Source organism: Polyergus mexicanus, unplaced genomic scaffold (genome assembly GCF_030449975.1).
Source record: "Polyergus mexicanus isolate NDT 795.1 unplaced genomic scaffold, iyPolMexi1.0 SCAF_7, whole genome shotgun sequence".
NCBI classification, from domain to species: Eukaryota; Metazoa; Arthropoda; class Insecta; order Hymenoptera; family Formicidae; genus Polyergus; species Polyergus mexicanus.
In genome coordinates, this window is record NW_027223327.1 from 5,522,805 (window position 1) to 5,544,023 (window position 21,219).

General features: G+C 33.9%; 2 protein-coding genes and 1 pseudogene across 5 annotated transcripts; 1 reads left to right on the forward strand and 2 right to left on the reverse strand.

Moving 5' to 3' along the window:
* Window positions 1–464: 464 nt before the first annotated feature.
* On the reverse strand, window positions 465–6,300 carry LOC138934936 (uncharacterized; annotated as a pseudogene).
* On the forward strand, window positions 5,350–9,208 carry LOC138934698 (uncharacterized). 4 transcript variants are annotated; one of them, XM_070298706.1, is made up of 8 exons: window positions 5,353–5,507; window positions 5,674–5,731; window positions 6,555–6,688; window positions 7,171–7,290; window positions 7,734–7,865; window positions 8,175–8,362; window positions 8,452–8,610; window positions 8,893–9,207. In XM_070298706.1, the coding sequence occupies exons 4-7, from the start codon at window positions 7,254–7,256 to the stop codon at window positions 8,587–8,589; spliced, it is 495 nt and encodes a 164-aa protein (XP_070154807.1). In that variant the 5' UTR covers window positions 5,353–5,507; window positions 5,674–5,731; window positions 6,555–6,688; window positions 7,171–7,253; the 3' UTR covers window positions 8,590–8,610; window positions 8,893–9,207. The 4 variants fall into 4 exon arrangements, with proteins under 4 accessions (XP_070154808.1, XP_070154807.1, XP_070154806.1 ...); XM_070298707.1 differs by lacking the exon at window positions 5,674–5,731 and having other exon boundaries at window positions 5,350–5,507; window positions 8,896–9,208; XM_070298705.1 differs by lacking the exon at window positions 5,674–5,731.
* Window positions 9,209–18,825: 9,617 nt separating this feature from the next.
* On the reverse strand, window positions 18,826–19,859 carry LOC138934937 (uncharacterized). Its single transcript, XM_070299092.1, has 3 exons — window positions 19,776–19,859; window positions 19,395–19,721; window positions 18,826–19,164 (listed from the first exon to the last, which is right to left on the reverse strand). Exons 1-3 carry the CDS (start codon window positions 19,857–19,859, stop codon window positions 18,826–18,828), a joined length of 750 nt encoding a protein of 249 aa, XP_070155193.1.
* Window positions 19,860–21,219: the final 1,360 nt, after the last annotated feature.

The following is a 21,219-nucleotide window of genomic DNA, read 5'->3' on the forward strand; positions in this document are numbered from 1 at the left end:
CAAGAGCGGGAGTCCAGGACACCCAGGAAACAGAAGACGTCAGGTCGTAATTGTCAAATATTAAAAACACTTTTGGTGGCTAGTAAACATCGCTGCCGGTAATGTTATATTTCTTACGGCAGGAAAGAAGCGCGGAAGGAGCCGGAATACATAATATATTTTTACAATATTCTAAATATTGCAAATATAGAATGGACCCCTCCATCGTCCATTCCCGTGAGAACGCAACCAATATACAATTTTTGTCGTCTCTCCGATTATGATTTGCAATCGAGTTATGATTTTACGAGTATCACGATACATTTTTTGAATGCAGTAATAATCTTTTTTTTTTTAGTCACGATGGGGAAATCCTCATGGATACCCTGGGTTCTCGAGGAAGGACCCAGGGTTATGTCAGACTCCTACTGACTAAAACCCCACCGGGTGATCTTCCCGGTTACTTGGTTTCCCTCCTCCCCCCCCTACGGGGAAACTGGCTTCTGCACTATTTCTTGGGAGGGGGCGAGTGGTCCTAAACACATTGAAAAATGCAGCAGTTTATTACTTTCTATGATTTTAAAGAAGTGTTCTCTCATGCATTTTACATTCTTGGAGTATTTTTGTTCACAAGGTTGCCTCCTAAAGCTATAGTTGTGGCAAAAGCTGCAGCATAAATCCCACAATTTATGCCATCAGGTTGTGTTTGAACTTTTTCAAAAATAATGTTATCTTGTTTTATTGTAGAATAACGTAGATGTATATAGTTTTTCTCCTTAGCTACCAACTTATCGTATGTACAACCGAGTAGGCTATCATATACGCAAAGTTTGGTGCCATTAAAGAAAATACATCGCCAGTGATCACTACAATTCCCTCCAATGATTTGTAAGCTTTTGTTACTATCACTGGCTGCAATCATATAAGGGAACTCCAGATATTGGACACTTTGCGTTTCAAAGTCGGAAGTTTCTCTTACGACGCGTAAAAATCGATCTAATGATTCGTCGCTTATTTTGCTATCTATAGGCAAGATATTATCCTTCACGATAGAGAGAGAAACAATCAAATTTAAAATTTTCTCATGTCTCTCCATATCGTCTTTCGTAATATCATGTTTGTTATTTCAATAACTAACTATGATATAGCTATGATCACCATCTTGCTCTATATCCATAGCAGCAGCAATAGCAGTATTTGCTGCTTTTATAGGCAAAACATTAGATTTAAATCGCTTTCTTTTCTCGAGAAGATCTTCATTTTCTATTATATTTTGTCGAATATTTTTTCGGCTAATTATTTCTTTAGCTTCTGTTATATATAACGGATCTCTGATTGGCATATGCCTATTATGCCGACTATCCACGATTTCTGGAAGCATGCATCCGTAGTAGAAACGTGTTAGAAAAGGCAGCATTTCATTTTTCCAGAACTCATTGTCTGTACTAATGTGCAATATTTTTATGCTTTTTGGCGTCCAAACAGCAAAAATGCAATTTTCTCGCTCTGTTATGTTCAATTGGCCTTGAACTTGATAAAAATATCGGTGATTCCGATTCATTTTATGTGGATCTTTTTTATCAAAGATACCTTTTAAAAAAGGCGATATCTTTATGGCTTCTTCTGCTGTCAAATGCTCAGCCGACAGAGGACATTTAATTTCCACAAGACCATTTTCTTCAATAAGTCCGTCAGGGGAAGCACCCAAGAATGGATTTTCATTATCAATGAACAATCCGCAAGGTTTTATTTCTTTATTTAATTTCATGGCCAATTCTTTCCTTGCTACATCTTCTTTATCGCGACCATATTTCATGGCTTCGGTATCAATAGACGGAGGATATAAAATGTTTTTTACAGTCGATGCGGAAGACGTTGTCGGTCTCATGCGACATACAGTTCCAAAATTGGATGCTGTCAACATTTCAATGATAACCATAATTCGGATTTATATTGATTTCTGGTCTCGAATTCAATTGTTTGCCAATTTTTTCCATTTTCGAACAACTTTTCTATATGACTTAGTCGCAGTTGCTCGAATATATCGGATGGGTGATCCGGCCTTTGCGACTGCGGACCGTAATAACGATATGTTGCTGATTTTCGTTTGAATTTTCTTTGCCTTTCCTGCGCTTCTCGAGATTCTCTGGTTTTTGCAACTTTTTTTGTCGTCACTTTTCCAGATTCTCGACAATAGGCGGAACAGTCTTACACATGCTTTGATGTAATTGTGTAAGTACTTGTTGCGTATTATATTGAACAACTGCTCCTGCAATTCTAGCATTGTAGGAGCCTCGTTTACCAAAATTAATACGTTTTCCGCCAATTTCTTTGCAGATTATCGAATTGAACGATTCTGCAGGGTTATTTGTTAAATTTAACAATAAGCTCTCGGAGTAAGCGCTGAGATATATGACAGCAGTCTCTATTTTTGGATAGAAACCATGTACAATAATTTTAGAAACGGTACATAATTTTTCTTTATCTCATTGCAATTCTCTTTGAATATACCGCGTGCTTCACATCGCTTATGTTCGCCAAAAATATGACTAGGAATATTCAAAATTTCTGCAATTCGATAGCCAGACAATGTAGAGGTTGCTTTATTTTTCTTTGTCGAGCGGCTGACTCTATTACTTCTTTTCGTATTTTTAAAATGTTGCTTTTTACAACATTTCGCACCTGTACAAAGCCACGCTGTCTACGCATTTTTGGCTGAGTCATTTCTGCCGCACCTTTCAGCTTTTTGCACAAGTTGCGAAGCAAATGATTGGTGCATTCAATTTTTTTGACAGTCACCATATGTTCACGGTATGGTTTGTTATCAACAATGGCCTGATATACGCTACTGTCACCATCGGCAACAACTGTTTTATATATCAGTCCATGCATTTCGAGGCTACATTTAAAACTTTCTACGATCGCATCGCTCTCCATGCTTGTAGAGCTTGCATTGCGATCAAAATTTTTATAGCATTTGTGAGCTCTTGGTTCGATACCTTTCTGCTTTGCTACATTACATAGCGTGCAAAATTTATTGCGGATACCGACGAAGAGAATCTTTCCGGTGCGGTAACCAATTATGGCTCCAATACCGGAAAGAGAGTCGTAGGCATTGCCATACGATCTCTTCATCCAACTACTATTCGCTACGACTGTTATGTACGGAATACCGTTTATAACTTCGTTTCTCTCGAGAGCGAGTTGTTTTCCAACTTCGCCAGCCATTTTCATCTCTTCCATGGCTGTTTTTTTAAAGTCATCGACTAAATTTTCCCTATATTTGATATAGGTTGACTCGGACATGCAAGGAACATTTATGGCTGCACACAACTCTTCGAACTGGGCATAACCAATTCCCATTGTAACAGTTCCTGCTATAGCAGCCGTATTAGTGTCCATTGTTTCCGGCTCTGTGGGTTCTGACCAGATATTGGCTTCATATTTGCACATTTGGCATTTGAAGAACAACTGAGTCATTAACCCACGGCGATGAGAATTTATGAGTTTCCAATCTTTAAATTGGCACTCTATTTCTTGCATATGATTATCAAAGGTTTTGCGGATTTCATTCCACAGAAAACCAATGTCGACAATGCGACGGCCTTTAGGCAAACTTTCTTGAATACAAGAAGCGTCTAGAAGGGCTTTATTATCGATAACAAGATTATTGTTATCATCGCAATTGTTAACATTTCCATCAAACATATCTTTATTTGACGTTGGCCCCAGGCACTGCATTACTTGGGTACTATTTTCCGAATCCATCTATTATTGTGTATTAAACCCACTGATTTATAACAAGTAATGGATTCGTTGCTAGTACCCTTAGTAAGCGTTGTGCTTTTGGAGTCACTTATCTCTGGAGCCTGTGCTAGCTTCAGTAATTATCGCCTGCAAAAGAAAACGAATTATTATTTTGCAAAATATTTTGCTACAAAAATAAAATATGCATATTGTATGATTGTATGTGTCATTTCAAAAAATATTTTATTTTTAATAATCTTTAAAAAATAAAGCTTTTCTCTCGAAAAAATAAGTATAGTCCTTTGTTTTTAAATCCTTTGCTAATGTTACATAACTATTAAACCGCATCCGGTTCAAAATATTATAAAGCAACCAGCACACGTAAATCGCCTCTGGAATACTTTTTACAATAACCAGCACACGTAAATCGCCTCTGGAATATTTTTTACAATAACCAGCACACGTAAATCGACTCTGGGATATTTTTTACAATAACCAGCACACGTAAATCGCTTCTGGGATATTTTTTACAATAACCAGCACACGTAAATCGCCTCTGGGATATTTTTTACAATAACCAGCACACGTAAATCGCCTCTGGGATATGTTTTACAATAACCAGCACACGTAAATCGCCTCTGGAATATTTTTTACAGTAACCAGCACACGTAAATCGCCTCTGGAATATTTTTTACAATAACCAGCACACGTAAATCGCCTCTGGGATATTTTTTACAATAACCAGCACACGTAAATCGCTTCTGGGATATATTTTTAACCAGAACGCTCATGCAAACCGAATCTGGTATAAATTTTTTTGAAAGCAGCCAGCTCACGAACAAACCGGCTCTGGCACTAACTACTATAAAAAATGTATATATAATTAATTTTTAATTATATATAAAACTAAACAAAGGACTATTCTTATTTTTTTGAGAGAGAAATTATTTTACGATTATTTATGTGTGTATATGCGTGTGCGTGTGTGTGTGTGTGTATTTATGTATACATTGTATACATAAATAATTTTATAGCAATTATTGGCAATATTATTTTTATAAGAATTTCTCTATAGATGTACAGAGTGATCCGAAAAAGTATTTTTGCGAGAAACTTGAATTATTAAAAAAAAGAAACTAAATGAAATCAAATCATATATGATTTATTATTGAAGAGTTGAATTACAAATGATTATTTTAAAACTGCTTTTCTTCATTCTCACAAGTATAATTTTGAAGCGCTTGAAAATGTGGTCAATAATTGTATGTGAGATTATGGCTACAATGCTTTTTATTTCCTCAATTATGTGCTTCTGAAGAAACTCGAAACCTCTGGAAATTTATGTGGAAATTTGATAGAAGCTCATAACAAGAGAAGTCAAGACCATTATAGCTGAGGTCTGTCATAGAATTATTGACTATTTTTTAGAAGTTTTTGAAGATTTTCTCAAATTCTTCTTGAGAGTTAAATCCCAGTGAGCATTATTGAGAGGATGAGCTCTTTAAGAGGACTTTTTAAAGACTTAATTAAATTTTCTTAGAAATGATATCAGTAAGTTATCTTTTTTAAGATATCTTTCAGAAGAGCTCTTTATGATATCTCTTCATAGATATCTCTAAAATCTCTAGCAAGCGTGCTATTTTAGATATTTTACGAACGCCGCACACATGCGCAAGAAATGTACGTGTGAACTAGAGACCCCGTGTCTAGTGTGAACTGCGTGCCACTGCGTGCTTTGGATTTCAGAAAGATAGCATTTCTTCAATATTAACGTTTTTAAGGTAATCTTTTTTTCTTAAATTATAAATATTATTAAATATGTATTTGAGTATAAAATAGATTAATATTTTCATATATATTTTTGTTATGTCTATATCCAATCTAAGAAGTTAGGTTATATCTTCAAAAAGCACATGTTTCAAAATTATAAATTTTTTTTATTCATAGTCTGGGCATTTTAAACCCTGTTTTAACATCAGAATCGGATAGGATTTATCAGGTCATAGTGAGTACCTATAGCCTAAGAGTAATTTATTTTGAAATTTTAAGCGTTTATATTTTTGTGATACATATCGCAAATCATAATGTATATATCAAGGATAAAGTGGTACAATGTGTATTTCAATAAGAAAAATAAAATAATTTTGGCATTTTATTATATTTATTCTATATTGCAATTTCTATATTGCTCTGCTTACCAGAGAAGTTGGGTTTTATATTTGCAAGAAACACGCATATTGCAATCATAAAATATATATATATATATATATATATATATATATATATATATATATATATATATATATGTAGACTACAATAAAAAAGAATTTTTATGATTGCAATATGCGTGTTTCTTGCAAATATAAAACCCAACTTCTCTGGTAAGCAGAGCAATATAGAAATTGCAATATAGAATAAATATAATAAAATGCCAAAATTATTTTATTTTTCTTATTGAAATACACATTGTACCACTTTATCCTTGATATGTACATTATGATTTGCGATATGTATCACAAAAATATAAACGCTTAAAATTTCAAAATAAATTACTCTTAAGCTATAGGTACTCATTATGACCTGCAACGTGCAACACAACACTAAAGCTACCTAATAAGTATGTTTAAATATCCAGATCAAGACGTACTCATTAGGCTGCAACTACTGTTGCATTGCATTAATTTTTTATTGTGATTTTTAAAAAGTATAATAGTAATAAACATATTATTCAAAACCATATATTCATAAAACAATATATTATATATATATTTATATACACATATATGTAAGATATATAATTAATCTATATAAATTTTTTCAAATTAAAGAAGAGACGAAGAACCAAAAGCAAAGACAGATAAAGGGAGAGAGAGAGAGAGAGAGAGAGAGAGAGAGAGAGAGAGAGAGAGAGAGAGAAAGAGAGAAAGGAAGAGAAAAGGAAGAAGAAAGAATTAAATATCAGGTAAGAATAATTAACATTTTGTTTGATATTATGCACGTTAATGTATATAGTGTCATGTGTCATGTTGAAGTTAACTTTTTCTTAATTTTGATGCATATAAATAACATTTATTCAGAAAAATAATTACTTATATATTCAGAAAAATAATTATTTATATATATTAGGTTTGATTTTCGAGTTTGAGTTCTTTATTGGATGCGAAATTGAAATAAAAATAAAACTTTTCAAAAAAGTATAAACAAAAGGTAAAGTAACTATAAAGTAACTTATATTTTATTATTTTCTAATTTTGAATTTGTTTTTTTATTCTTAATATCTTTATATTTTATACATTACATTATTTTTATAAATTAAAAATGTTATTACGCAAAAATTTTAAAAATTTATCCGTGAGTCAGAAAAATAAAAGGCTTCTTAAAGCTTATAAATTTTTACAAAATATTGAAATAAGTGATGCTAATGAGAATATTTTCTATTTACAGGAAAGTCTGAATTATTAAATAATGATATAAACAATTATGAGGAACATGAAGAAAGTCAAATATTATACTTGGATAGCTTCGATATGGAATCTAACTTGGATGTACAAGTAAAAGAAACAAGTGAGAAAATTATTATTGTTTTCTGTATATAGCAGGCTTATTAAGTATATAACAGATTTTATCAATGTCTTTAAATTATTACAAATTTTTCTCTATTTTTATTTCTTTTATTTTCTACACATTTTTCTTTTATAATTTTGTTAATATTGCAAAATATCTGTTAAATATATTGTATAAAGTTAGTTGTTAATGTTTAAAAATAAAATATTACAATTTTTTTCTAATTGTAGAATATGGAAAATATTCTACATTTATTTTAGTATTATTTATTTAGATAAATACTGCAAGTAAAATTATATACAATTTGTAGATTAAAATTAAATAGCAATTAATAAAATTTTAAATTTTATCTAGATTATAATAAATAAAATGATTATAAATAAAATGTTTGTATTTTATAATATTTATATAATTTTCATTATAATTTTTGTTTCTTTTAATAGATGCACAACCAATCAACTATTCACAATCAATATTTCATCTTACCGATCGACAAAAACCAATTATTATCTACGAAGAGAATGCAGAAAATATAAACAGAGAGGGAAAAAAAGAATTGCATGAATTGTGTTGCAGTAAGTATAGAGATAATTGTTTTATAATTAATATTTTAATAAATATATGATTTAATATTATAATAAATATGATTTAAAATGTATTTAGTGTTTGTTTTTTTTCAATAAATTTTTGTGTTAGACAACTTTTCTTTATATTTTTTACTTTTGAAAATATATAAATAGATTAATTTTATTATTTCTTTGTGCATATTAGTTGATTCTCTGTCTCTCTCTCTTTCTCTCTCTCTCTCTCTCTCTATATATATATATATATATATATAATTAATATGCATATGTATTAAATATTATAAATTTTGTTAAATATAGATGGTTGTCGCGATGACATTCAAAAGATTATACGATTGTTAATTACGATCCAACAATTATTATTAGATGAACACCCACATTCTTCACAAAAAAATACTACAAATTTAAACTTACCAATTGGAACACCAGAAGCACTAGAGAAATTTAACAAATTATTAATACAAGACTCCGTATCTTTGTTGCAATATGTAAGTACACTTTATCTAATATGTAAGTACAATTAAATTTAAAAAACAAATGTATATATGTATAATAATAAAATTACATGTTTTTACAGAAAAAATTAATTAAAACTGTAGGAGGGAAAGATGCAGAACAACATGTAAGAAACGCACTGAAACTTACTTTAACTGATAATTTGGCGTACAAATTTCATGGACAGGACAGAAAAAAACTGTTGAAACGAGATGTATGAAATTTGTTGACGTCATTATCGGTATTTATGTTTTCTTATATTTTATTTTAATATATCAGAATTAATAATATATTAATATTATTTAATTAAAAAGCATTACTCACGCGCACGCGCACATATGTAATGCTATTTTTTTATTTTGTTATTATGTTTTTATGAAAATAAAAATTGATCATTAATAGCAAGAAAATATATTTATACTGAAAATATATAATAAATGTATAACAAAATTTATAATTTATAATTTTAATAATTTTATTTTAATCACTTTATCTTTTAATTTTTGTAACAAAATTTTTTCAGAAGTAATCATCGATATTAGAGAAAAAATTTCTTCGCATTCTGTCCAAAACGTAATAAAAAATTGGCTTCAGCATGCTGGAGATAGGATTAATCAAAACTCCAAGAGACACGCCAGTGAAAAGAAGAAATAGAAGAAGAAAAAAGTTTCAAAAATATTTAAAAAAGATTTTTTCTAAGGCGAAAAAGACGTATTTTGTGTGATATTAATTATTATTTTCCTTTATTATTTGATTGAAGGCTGCTCAATTTAATATATTGTTTTTCACAAATATTTATGTAAATGCGTACATTATTGTTTAACATCAAGCAGCATGTTCGCATACTCAAATTTAGTTTTTGTAATAACGATTTATTTCGTTTACTTTACATTTTTTCATAAAGATATACTTACATTTTTCTTATAAAGATAAAATTGAAATTTTTTTAGCAATACTAAAGTACATATATGGTATATGTATATGCTTATATTTGTTTTTCTTTCATGCAATATTATAAATTTTTTTCATTTTAAATAGGATAAAGCATTTCATTGTCAATAATAATCTATGTGCAATTATATGGCAAATTTTTTATTTTATTATCAAATTGATTGTATTATGAAAAGTTATTTTTATTATACAAAAATAATTTAGCAAATGTTGTATTTTGCAAAGTTCTAATAAAATGTTATTAAAAAATGTATACTAAGAGTTATATTTTTCTTTAAATAAAAAAATGTAAAGGGCGTTTTTTAATTCATCGATTGATTAATCCCATGATGCACAAATGTAGCAAATCCAGGACTTTGCTGTCCTTGCGCATCATGAGATTGATCAATCGATGAATTAAAAAACTCGCCCAAAAATATAATACTACAAATAGAACGGTTCTTAACGGTGACATTTTTTTGATATTTAAAAGAAGTCAGATTGTGGAATTCTTTTAGATGTCAATTATATGATGTCTTTCTTTCCTCTAAAATCGACGCATTGGAGGACTTATTGATATCATAATATTATCATTTTGATGGTGTTTTCGGAAGTCCGACTCTTAAACTTGAGTACTTTATGAATTTCTTTTGATAACATATTGCTCACTGGGATATTTTGAAAATCGCTCTTTGTAATCGCATTTTTCAATAACACTTTACATTTGACTTGAAAATAATTTTTTTAATATATATATTTATTATATATATAGTATATATATTTTTTATATATATAGTATATATATTTTTTATATATATAGTATATATATTTTTTATATATATAGTATATATATTTTTTATATATATAGTATATATATTTTTTATATATATAGTATATATAATTTTATACAAGATGATCCAAGAAGATGGTTTGGTGAAAAATTATTTTCAAGTCTAATGTAAAGTGTTATTGAAAACACTTTACATTTGACTTGAAAATAATTTTTCACCAAACCAAGTGTTATTGAAAACACTTTACATTTGACTTGAAAATAATTTTTCACCAAACTATCTTCTTGGATCATCTCACCCATCGCGTGTAGCAAACAGCTGATCGCAGCGAGCACCCCACGTAATCACCAGCATAGAACGGTGAGTTGCGTCGCCCCTGCCTGCCTCGCGTATGCGGCCCGTAATTCCCTAACTATTTTGGCTTATAATTTGAAAACTAAGCCTCTGAAAAAATGTTGGGAAAGGAAAAATCGTCTTAGAATTGATTGGACATTGGACACTAGGTTGTTTTGAATCACCCTGTATATACGGAATTACTATATACAACACAAACGCACTCATAGATTATATATTCATTTATTACACACATACAACATATACGTAACAATTAGTTAGCCAGACAGAGAAAGATTAAAGAGAAAATATAGAGAGAGAATGAATAAGTCAACGAGTTCTTTACGAATATTGTAAAGCAATATTTAATCAATCATTGTTATTCAGCATCACTGAATAGTGAGTATAAGGTATCGATAGAGAAAGATACAAATATTTCTATCTATTTTCTCATTGTTGGCGTTTAGTGATACTCAATGCGAACGAATGTACAGATTCTCACTCACTCACTCACTCACTCTCTCTCTCTCTCTCTCTCTCTCTCTCTCTCTCTCTCTCTCTCTCTCTCTCTCTCTCTCTCTCTCTCTCTCTCTCTCTCTTCTCTCTCTTTCTCTTTATCCTTTCTTGCCTATCCATCTGATTATTACATAAGTGCTGTATGTGCGTCATTTACATATAATTTATGTGTATATTTATTTGTGTATAACAGTCATTCTAAATTCACGTTATCATTATTTTTATTACATTTTCTAAATAAAAATGTATACAATTAATATTAATAATATACACACACATTTATTTTAAATATAAATTTGTTCGTGAATGTATATACATTGTAAAATGTATAAAAATTTGTATTTATTTATATACAGGGTGTTTTTAAGAAATTAGACCGACAAACTGTAAGGGGAAATAGATGACATGAAAACAAACATTTTTGACTATTTTTTTCTATAACGTTTCCTTTTTAGTAAATGGATGGAAGTTTAGTTTATTCAACAATAAACGAGTATATAAGTAGAAAAATCTAATTATATTTTAATCTTGGACATGTTGCATATGTGTAATAAATAGATATATAATGTGTGAGTGTTTGTGTTATATATAACAGCCTTCATATGACAAATAACAGTACTAACCTTTTAAAGTATCCTCCTTTTCTGGAAAGTCTGTGAGTGTAGACCGGCAAGTGCTTTTCATCTTGCTTGCGTCCCATTATGCACAATCCAAATATACACTAAAAATTTACTAGTACTTAGCTATCACACTGAACACGTAATAACACGTTCTCAGTGTAACAACGATCTTGCGCTGCTTTTTTGTTACGCGTGTACGTAAAGACGACGCGAGAACGAGTACTATCTACGAGCGAGTCTTATCCGGTAGATCAGATCACCGCATGGGTGTATGAGTATGCGTTGGCTTTACTCCGCGGCACATACGTACTATCGATATCGCACGATCATGAAAAAAATTGACGGATGTCTTTTTAAATATAAATAAATGAATAAATAAATAAATAACTGAAATTTTAGCGATTCAATAAATACGAAACACGACATAAATTAGATCATTTTTAATTAATTAAGTAATAAAAATTTTAATTTGTTATCTAACATAATAATAAAATTACTCAAAAAAAGAAATAATAGATAAATATTAAAAATATTTTAATAATAATAAAATAATAATAATAAGCTAATAATAATAATAATTTATAAATAATAAAATAATAATAATAATTTTATAATAATTTAATTACTGTCTGTCTTTCTATTATATGTTTGATGCAATAATATATAGTCAAACATATACTAACAAAATTGGCACGATTTGTAGCGGCGTCGTGTAAGTGCAGGCTTCTCACCCTGCGAACTCGGGTTCAAATCGTAGCAGGATACGCTCGCGCTGCCCGCACCGTCCGGATATGTGCCTGCATCGCTCGCACTTATAACACGACGCCCAGGATCATGCTTTTGCAATTTTTTTTTTCAAATTATAAAAAAGGTTTTTATTGACAAATACCGAACTAATTAATTTTGTTAATAATTATATGTCAATAATATGCGTGTACATCTCCAGTTCTATAAGTTTACACAACTTTACATATATATATATGTATATGTATATATCAGGGTTGGGAAGTAACGCGTTACTTGTAACGCCGTTACCGTTACAGTTACTTTTTTTCGGTAACTGTAACGGTAATGGTGTTACGTCCTGGCAACTCCACGATTTCTTCCTTTCGCAATGTTGCGGCAACGATAATCGATCGGTGATAAAAATAAGTCGTTCAGTAAATAGAGCATCTTGCGTCACGAATTTCTTTAAACATCTAGTCACTTGTCAATATCAATATCTATGAACAACCGTGGGAAAGACGCGAGAAACCGGTGACGAAACCGCGCCAGTCGCCTAAAATTAAACAAATCAGTAGATACCCTCGAAATAGAATTTCCCAACGGAAGAATAAATTGATATCGAGAAGATAATAAAATTCCCTCTAAGAAAATATCCGACAAACGTAACTAAATCAATAATGATGAAACTCCTGTGACGACATATCCAGTAACGACGATAAGATCCTTTCTAATCAGATCACGTGCGCAAGACAAAATCTAATGCCCAACTGATATCGAGATCACCAATCGACGATCGCCATGGGTAAAAATTCGAAAAGTAGGAGAAACACCCCGCCTAATGAGGGCACTGGCATAATTTTTAATTCGTTGGAGACTTGGAAGATTCCCACTCTTAGAAATTAGAATACACCCTAAAAAAGGAGATATAAAAAGAGGACAAAAAGGGCCACCCACGGTCTTACTTAGCACTTGCTTACCACTTCACTTACTTAGCACTTGTTTTATTCACTTAATTCTGTGCGTGCGTCTTCAGTTAACATAAGTCTCATTAAGTGCCGTGGCACCGCGAAAACTACAAAAAGAATTATACCAGTGCACTCATCGCCTGGCTAATCTGGAACCCGGCAATCCGGCACATTAAGAGACTCCACACCTTCACCTACGAAACAAAAAGTAAGTCACATTCATCCAATTTAATTTACGCTATTAACCCTCGTGAGATATAACGCATTACGTTATATTATATTAACGCTGGTTTTCATACTGAAAACCAGATCCGGCAGTCCAAGCCAAACGGTCATTCGCAGGAGTCGGAGGACTCGAACGCCGGTAAAATGCAGATTCTGCGCTACTCACAATAACAATTCAACAACAGTATCTGTTAGACCCACTCTTCCCCTCTCGCCTAACTACCCCTCCCCCAGCTACTCCCCAATCTACTTCCCCGAAGTCACTGAACTTCCGCTTTACCCTCGTTCATTCTCCTCTCTATCTACTGTCCTCCTTAACAATTCACCCCCAACTTCCCCGCACCTTTCAGAGTCGGAATTCGACCAAGCAATAGAAGAGTTTTGCAACGACTTGCCCGACCTGGAAGCCGACTCATCTTACCAAGATTAACCAAACCTAAAAATCCCCCCTTCTCTCTTTCTCCCTCCTTCATACCGCATCCTCTTACTCACTCTCACACATACACACACATGTTTTTATTTTTTTTATTTATTATTAAACCTTTACATTGTATTAACCAGTCAGAACCTAAAATTTAACGGTAGAGACTTTCCCTCGTCATTCTGACTGATGCCCTCCGTACCATTGTAACACCCGCGGAGCGATAAGCTCAACCACACACAACCACTCATACTCACACGATAAATGTAATCACTTCCTACATATATATATTATATACCATATAATCGAACTTTTATTTTTATTAATGAATAAAATTATATTTTTTATTAATTAAACATTTCTTAACCCCTCTCTCGTTCCCAGTACGAAGATCGCACCTAGGTCCCATCCCGCGTAAAAGGGATTAAATTCCCTGACCGAAAAGGGACCACCGAACGAACGTCTGAATAAACAGCGTAATAGCGATCCGAACGGTCGTTTACCTGCTTTGCGGACCTTTTCGTTCGACCCGATTCCGAACGCCACGAGACGTTTAACTTCGGGAAGATGAAAGATAGTTGTTGCGCCCTTCCGTCGACTCATCCTTCCTCGAGTCTGGACGTAACAATGGCGTTACAAATTTTATTTGTAATGGAAAAAGTAACTTCGTTACATTTTTCGATAACGAGTAACGAATTTAACAGTTACTTTTATCGTTACTTTTTTCAAATTTTTTGATTTATTTAAGATATTATTCTTGCTATTGTGCGTGATAAAATTTTTATCTTAACCGTAAAGCCGTAAGCAAATCGAGCAATTAGCATTCTTATTATGTTGTAAAAATGCTTGAATGTGATTGATCAACTTATGGCTCTTGCAGACCAGTGCGATGACGCGACGCGCGATATCCAATGAGAGCTTTATCTTTTCGGAAAAGCAGAGCTCTCATTGACTACCAGTTCTAAGTACCTTGCAACGAAAATTAGAAAATCTCAATAAATCTGACCTTATAGATTGCCATTAGTTGAAGCTATTCAGCAAGGTTTATATAAAAAGTAACTTATTAATTTGATTAATACATATGTTATTTAATTTTAAATAAGGATTTAATTGAAAAATATTATTTTATTTTAAACTATTGATTCAAAAGTATTAATTTCAATAAAACAAACAATGTCGCTTAATTTACTATATTTGATTTTAGATTTCTTACAATATTTGAAACAAAAGAATTAATAATAGCAGCATGTTTACATCCAAAATTTAAGTTAAACTGGTTAACCGGAGAAAAAAGAAAACGTGCTGAAAATTACTTGGAGGATTTATTGGGAATCCGATCAACTGAAAATTCTTCAAAAGCTGGAGAATCTGACGATCACGATGATTTTTTCATTTTTGAGCAAAAAACGGTGCAAAATGAATCTGAACAAGAAGAATTGCAACGGTTTTTAAAATCAAATAATTGTAATATAGAAATGTTAAACGACTATCCAAAACTTAAAAAACTTTTTATTAAATATAATACAGCTCTACCAAGCAGTGCATCTGTAGAAAGAATGTTTAGCATCGGTGACTCTGTATTAACACCACAAAGAGGGCATTTAAATGATGATACTATGGAGCAACAAATTTTATTAAAAATTAATAAAGAATTTCGATAAAATTTAATCATTTATTTTGTAATAAACCTTGAATGAAATCTTGCTTACAATTTTTTAAAAGTTTTTCTTATGCAAAATAATTTATTAGTTTGTATTGTAAAAAAGTAACGGAAATTGTAACGACTCGTTACTTTTTAGTAACTGTAACGGTAACGAGTTACTTTTTAAAATTAGTAACGAGTAACGGTAACGAGTTACTTTTTAGAAAAAATAACGGTAACGGTAACGAGTTACTTTTATAAAGTAACTTTCCCAACCCTGCAATATACGAGCGACATAGAAATTTCTGGTTTTTTGAATTTTGAACATCGGCGGGTGATTAGGATGTGGCGGCGGCACAAAAGGGAGATCCGCGAGGACGTATGGAAGGATAACCTCGACGGCCTCTATTTAGACATAAGACACCTTTTCGGCCTCGAACTCTACGAGGAAGATGCGGTGGAAGAACCGTGGGACGAGCCTTCAAGCAAGAGGTTAAAGAATTAATTGTAAGTATCTATTTTTTTTTTAATTTTAGTACGTTCAAACTAGATTAATATTTTAATAAGACTTGTATTTTTTTCTGTTTCAGATGAAGCGCGCAGCAAATTTTACATTATTTTTATTTTTTACACACACACAAATATTTATTTAAAAATTGTGTGCGTCATAATACATACAATTTTCAAATAAATATTTTTTATTATTATTAAAAGAGTGTCAATTATTTCTGCGTCTCCATCATAATTCCTTGGGCTATCCATTTTCTACTCGCAAGTACCCACGCGTTATCCCTCTCATACCCGTATGCTATCCTTGTCGCCTACGCCTCGCGCTATCCTCGCACCGCCTTGCAAACGCCGTATCTCGCATCATCCACGTGCATGCCTCGCGCTATTTTTCTCCCACATACGTGCATGCGATCGTCTCGCGCTATCTCCCTCATACCCACTGTCTTACAAACGCTATCCTTGTCGTACCGACTTACGAACGATATCCTTCTCACACAGCCTCGCGTACGCCTCGCGCTATCCTTCTCCAATTTGCATGTGATCGCCTCGCGCTATCTCTTACATACCCATCATCTTACGAACGTTATCCTTCTCCCACATGCATGCGATCGCCTCGCGGCATTCTTGTCTTACGCTCATTCGGACATCTCGCGCTATCCTTCTCCCACGCCCATACAATGCTATCCTTTTCCTACTCGCGAACGCCTCGCACTATCCTTTTCCAACTCGCAAACGGTTTGCGCTATCCTCTCCTACACCCATAGAATATCATTAGTGCTATCTCTCTCCCACACACATGTGGACACCGTATTTTCGCGTTTCTCTTCCCGCGGACCCCTCGTCCACCAGTCGCGCTGCAGTTACATATCGATCTTATATGCGAGGAAAAGAAGCAAAATAATCATTTTTTTCATTTTTTCATTTTTTTAACACATTTATTTATATTACCATTCATTACCTCGCTTCAAGGTTTCAGACAAAAGTTCATCCATAGCATAAGCTAATAGTTCGCAATCTATGATAGATGTTTTATCACTTCGTACAAGATTTTGACGGCAGAATCTCTCTCGGCGCCAAACATATTACTTTGCAAACTCTGGGCAAATTGATTGAAACTCTCATTTACGGCTTCTGAATTCTCACACAGCTTCAAATATTCGTGATTAACACAATGTTCGAGTTCGAATAAGAAAAATATAGTTGACAGTTTCATATACAAGCAACAATCGCGCAACGTAAGTTTGACAACACTCGCATCACTTATGTTAACAATCTCAATTGTTAAATCGTTAATTCATATTGGTGTATGATTAGGCGTTTGTACAAGTCGTTCAACGTCCGCTCGTTTCAGCATTCGTGATTCCCATGTGTCAATAGACAATATGATTTAATTGTCTCGGTTATCGCCGAGATGCAATTCCACGTAAGATGTTATTCCAACGCTGATTCCAATATCCAAGTATTTATAAGCAGTGCGCGTCAAAGCAAATCTGCGTACTAAAATACGTGGTATACAACAAGGTTTACCGCATTTGAAAAAATACAATTAAATATGAAATAGCATGAAAAAAACATATATGTAAAAATATATATAACATTTGTGATACTTACAAATCAAATAGTTTCTTGTATGACCTAATTTCATCTCGTGGTTTCTTGCACGGCTTAATTTCATCTCGTGAAACATAGTAATTCATGCGTTTGCAACCGTTGCTGGTGCTTCCTTCAGCGGACATTTTGTCTCTCGGTTATGAGAAGTGGACCGTTAGTATTAACAGTTGACGCGACACTGATCGTATAAAAATTAATCGAATATACGTGACGCTTATTTTTCAAAAGTATGATGTGGTGAGAGATCAATGCTCTGAAAATTTAAAAGAAGGGAGAACGCGCAGCGTATGATGTGGTGGAAGATTAATGTTATAACAAATTTAGGACAAGGGGAAACGGCCAACGTATGATGCAATGGGAGATTAATGCTCTGAAAATTTAGGAGAAGGGAAAACGGCCAATGTTAAAAAGAATTCTTAGAAACGACTTGCGAGGAAAACATTAAACACGTTTACTCATTTTATTTTTAAAGAAATTGCAATTTTTGGCGTTGTAGTATTAGTAACATCTAGATTATTTAAAGTTTCAATATCTTCGTAATCAGCATCCAAAATCTCGATGATTAGGTTTTCTCTCGCATAATTCTCAAGCAAATCCACCAGCCATTCTCGTTTCTAGCATCTCTTGACGTACACGACAGTCGACGTCTCGTCATCCTCCTCTGTACCAAGCACGGCTGATGTAATCAAGCATTTAGTCATGCCGTACGGCACGTTTCCGTCTTCCGTTTTGTAATCTGTGGTGATTTGCAATCAGCTAGGAAGCGCATAACTTGTCGGAAATTGTGAGGAGATTCCATGGTAGTAGGTATGTAAAAATGTAATTCGCCATAACAGTCCCCTTTTTCAACACCGCCACCTCCTTTACGACAAATTTCATTCCGACGAAGAATCCTTGCAGGTTCACGAACGTTGGTACGGACATAACATTTTTTATATCAGCGCGTTGAGAGGAAGACTGCGATTGATCTTGATGCATTATACATTTTATATCGTCTCATCCCCCCACACTTAGATGATTTTGCGCACAACATTAGTCAATGGGTTGTACTGAATCACGCGATCGTGTATGATAAGACAGTACGCAGTGGTATTCGGCGGCACGTTCTCCTTACACGCGAATTCCAATCTCACATCCACGGTTGCGCTCTTGACCGATTTGTTTTGTCAAGAGCAATCGATGACCACGAACGGACCGTTACGTAAAAACTGCGTGACGGTGAGACTCGGCTCGAGATACTCGTATCCGTAATAATTCTTGCAGAAACTGTGATACGTGTGGTACAGAATCCACCATCTGGTTTTATCGAAATCCAGATTCATATCGCCGTACGGATAACATTCCGAGTTTAGATAGAGTTTCATATTGGTCAATTTGCAGTCGTCGAATCGACTCGTATTCTCGGACATGACGTTTTTCCAGCCTGTCTGCAGAACGAAAACAACGTATCGCAGCTTCTCCAGTTGAGTCGCGGTCTTAATGGGCCACGAATGTTTGGTTGTACGCTGCAATAGCGGAAATTGGGTACAGATCCCACGAGCGAAAACCCATGCTGAGGTATTGTCCGCTTTCCAAGGCGCGCAGTATCGACAGCTTGTTAATCTTGTTCAATACGACGTATAGCATTCGCCGTTGTATCTTGAATATGTCAATCACAGGCTCCGACATCAAATTTCCAATTTCCAGACAATTGTTGTCGTTGCGCCATCGTAATAAGATGACGAGCGTTAATCACCACGCGTCTGTAATCATTGCAAAATCCAAATAACATGTAGAGCGGTACGCAATAATTGAAGTATCCATTTGTATTAGTTTGCGTATCACAGCCGGCGTTCCTCACGATTCTATCGGATGATATCGTTACATAATTTTTGAGTGTGCTGGTTATTCCCACATTTCTGCTACAATCAATCTCCACACTGTCGTGTTCGTATCGAATCTCATCGAACATGAACGCGACGCAATTATTTCCCAGTACCACATCAAACCCTTCATCTGGTTTGCTTATCTTTAGTTTTCTCTCGATGTATAGAAAACTCTCATACGGCAACGTATACAGATCCTGTTATTGTATGGGTATTCGTATCCCGTCGCTGTGCTCAAATGTCGTATTGACGTATGGATTGTACGTGTGAATCTCGATCTTGACGATACGATCGTCAAAGATCGACTCGCCTCCGATGTTAGGGATATCGGTCATATTTTCTCAGATATTTCACACCGCGAATCCCACAGATTGTAAAAATTCAACGTTTGACGCGTTGAGTTTCTTTTTCTTAGTGCAACCTAATGATTGGATATTAGCGAATGTTGACGTTATTGCCGCTAACCTCGCGTTATCTCTCGCGTCTTTCGCTCCGCTCAACACGAGCTCATGTATCGCACGCTAATTTTGTCGCCTTCGTACGTGCAATTTGATGGTGATCTCTTCTCTTCAAAAATCGAGCAAACGTCGGCGTTTCCGATATCTTATATCCTGGCGGCACGCTCGGTGAAAATTCATGTATCGTATGAACGCGTTTGCCGTTGCTATACGCACCAGCGATCACGTTACACTACGCGGATAACGTTTACATTGATGATATTAATCGATATGTCCGATTGGTGCCACTATCCCGATTTCAATATACGCTTCGACGAGAATCCCAGCAGCGATCCAATGTTGTTGGGTTTCTTAAAGTTTACTCTGAAAGCGCACTTGATCTCGCTATTCATCGTATTGTAATTAACACGGAGCACTATCGGGTATTCTACAGCCTCAACTCCGTCACTGTTTGCTTGAACGGTCTCCTTTCGCGATATCACCGTGATATCACCGCGTTTGTCGACACGATTGCCGGAACGAACTACGCGTCGCGGGCATTTCCGTGAAATTGCACGTTTCAAAAACTCGTGTATAGCGTGTATCTCGTACGACCCCTCGGGAATCGTAATTTCCGTGTCATCCTCGAAATAAAATTTATTATTCAAGGAATTCACGTTTGGCATCATATGATAAGTCTCAAAATTCGTTAGACTCATAATCTCCGTCGCTCCAAATATTTATAGCTCGTAGTGTGTCATGAGGATGCTACTCTTCCCGGTCAGCGTGAATGTCATAGACATGTCGGCAAAACTGTTTAACGAATACTGAATTTTAACGGTGCATCAAGCTTTAAATTCACACCGATCGTCATCGATCGTTCGGAGAAACTGCCGACACAATTGTCCGCAGATGCTTTAATCGTAAGTTTGGAAGGACGTGCGATTGTACTCGATCTTCGTCACGCTCTGTCCGAAATATTGCACCAATTCATTCGGCGGTCGAAGATTACCAAGACCGTCGAAATATATAGCGCAATTTCCCCTCTTTACGTACCCTACCTGTTCCTTTAGTGTTATCCAAATTCACGATGCCATTCTTGTTTCGAAATACAGGGTATTAGAAAAGTCTGGAATCAAATATCTCGAAAACGAAACTTTTCTGCGAAAAATGTTTCGAACCAAAGTTATAAGGTTTTAAAAGTTCTATTCAATGATCATATCCGTTTGACCTTGAACGGAGGCGTCAAGGCGAGATG

What these genes read in the sequence shown, in the direction of transcription:
- LOC138934937 (XM_070299092.1), bottom strand. Translation starts at nt 19,859, where the DNA reads ATGACCGATATCCCTAACATCGGAGGCGAGTCGATCTTTGACGATCGT. An exon ending in TTCACACGTACAATCCATAC is followed by an intron (nt 19,722 to 19,775) that starts GTCAATACGACA and finishes ATACAATAACAG; the next exon opens with GATCTGTATACGTTGCCGTA. An exon ending in GCAATGATTACAGACGCGTG is followed by an intron (nt 19,165 to 19,394) that starts GTGATTAACGCT and finishes CCGCTATTGCAG; the next exon opens with CGTACAACCAAACATTCGTG.
- LOC138934698 (XM_070298707.1), top strand. Translation starts at nt 7,254, where the DNA reads ATGGAATCTAACTTGGATGTACAAGTAAAAGAAACAA. An exon ending in TGTACAAGTAAAAGAAACAA is followed by an intron (nt 7,291 to 7,733) that starts GTGAGAAAATTA and finishes TTCTTTTAATAG; the next exon opens with ATGCACAACCAATCAACTAT. An exon ending in CCGTATCTTTGTTGCAATAT is followed by an intron (nt 8,363 to 8,451) that starts GTAAGTACACTT and finishes ATGTTTTTACAG; the next exon opens with AAAAAATTAATTAAAACTGT.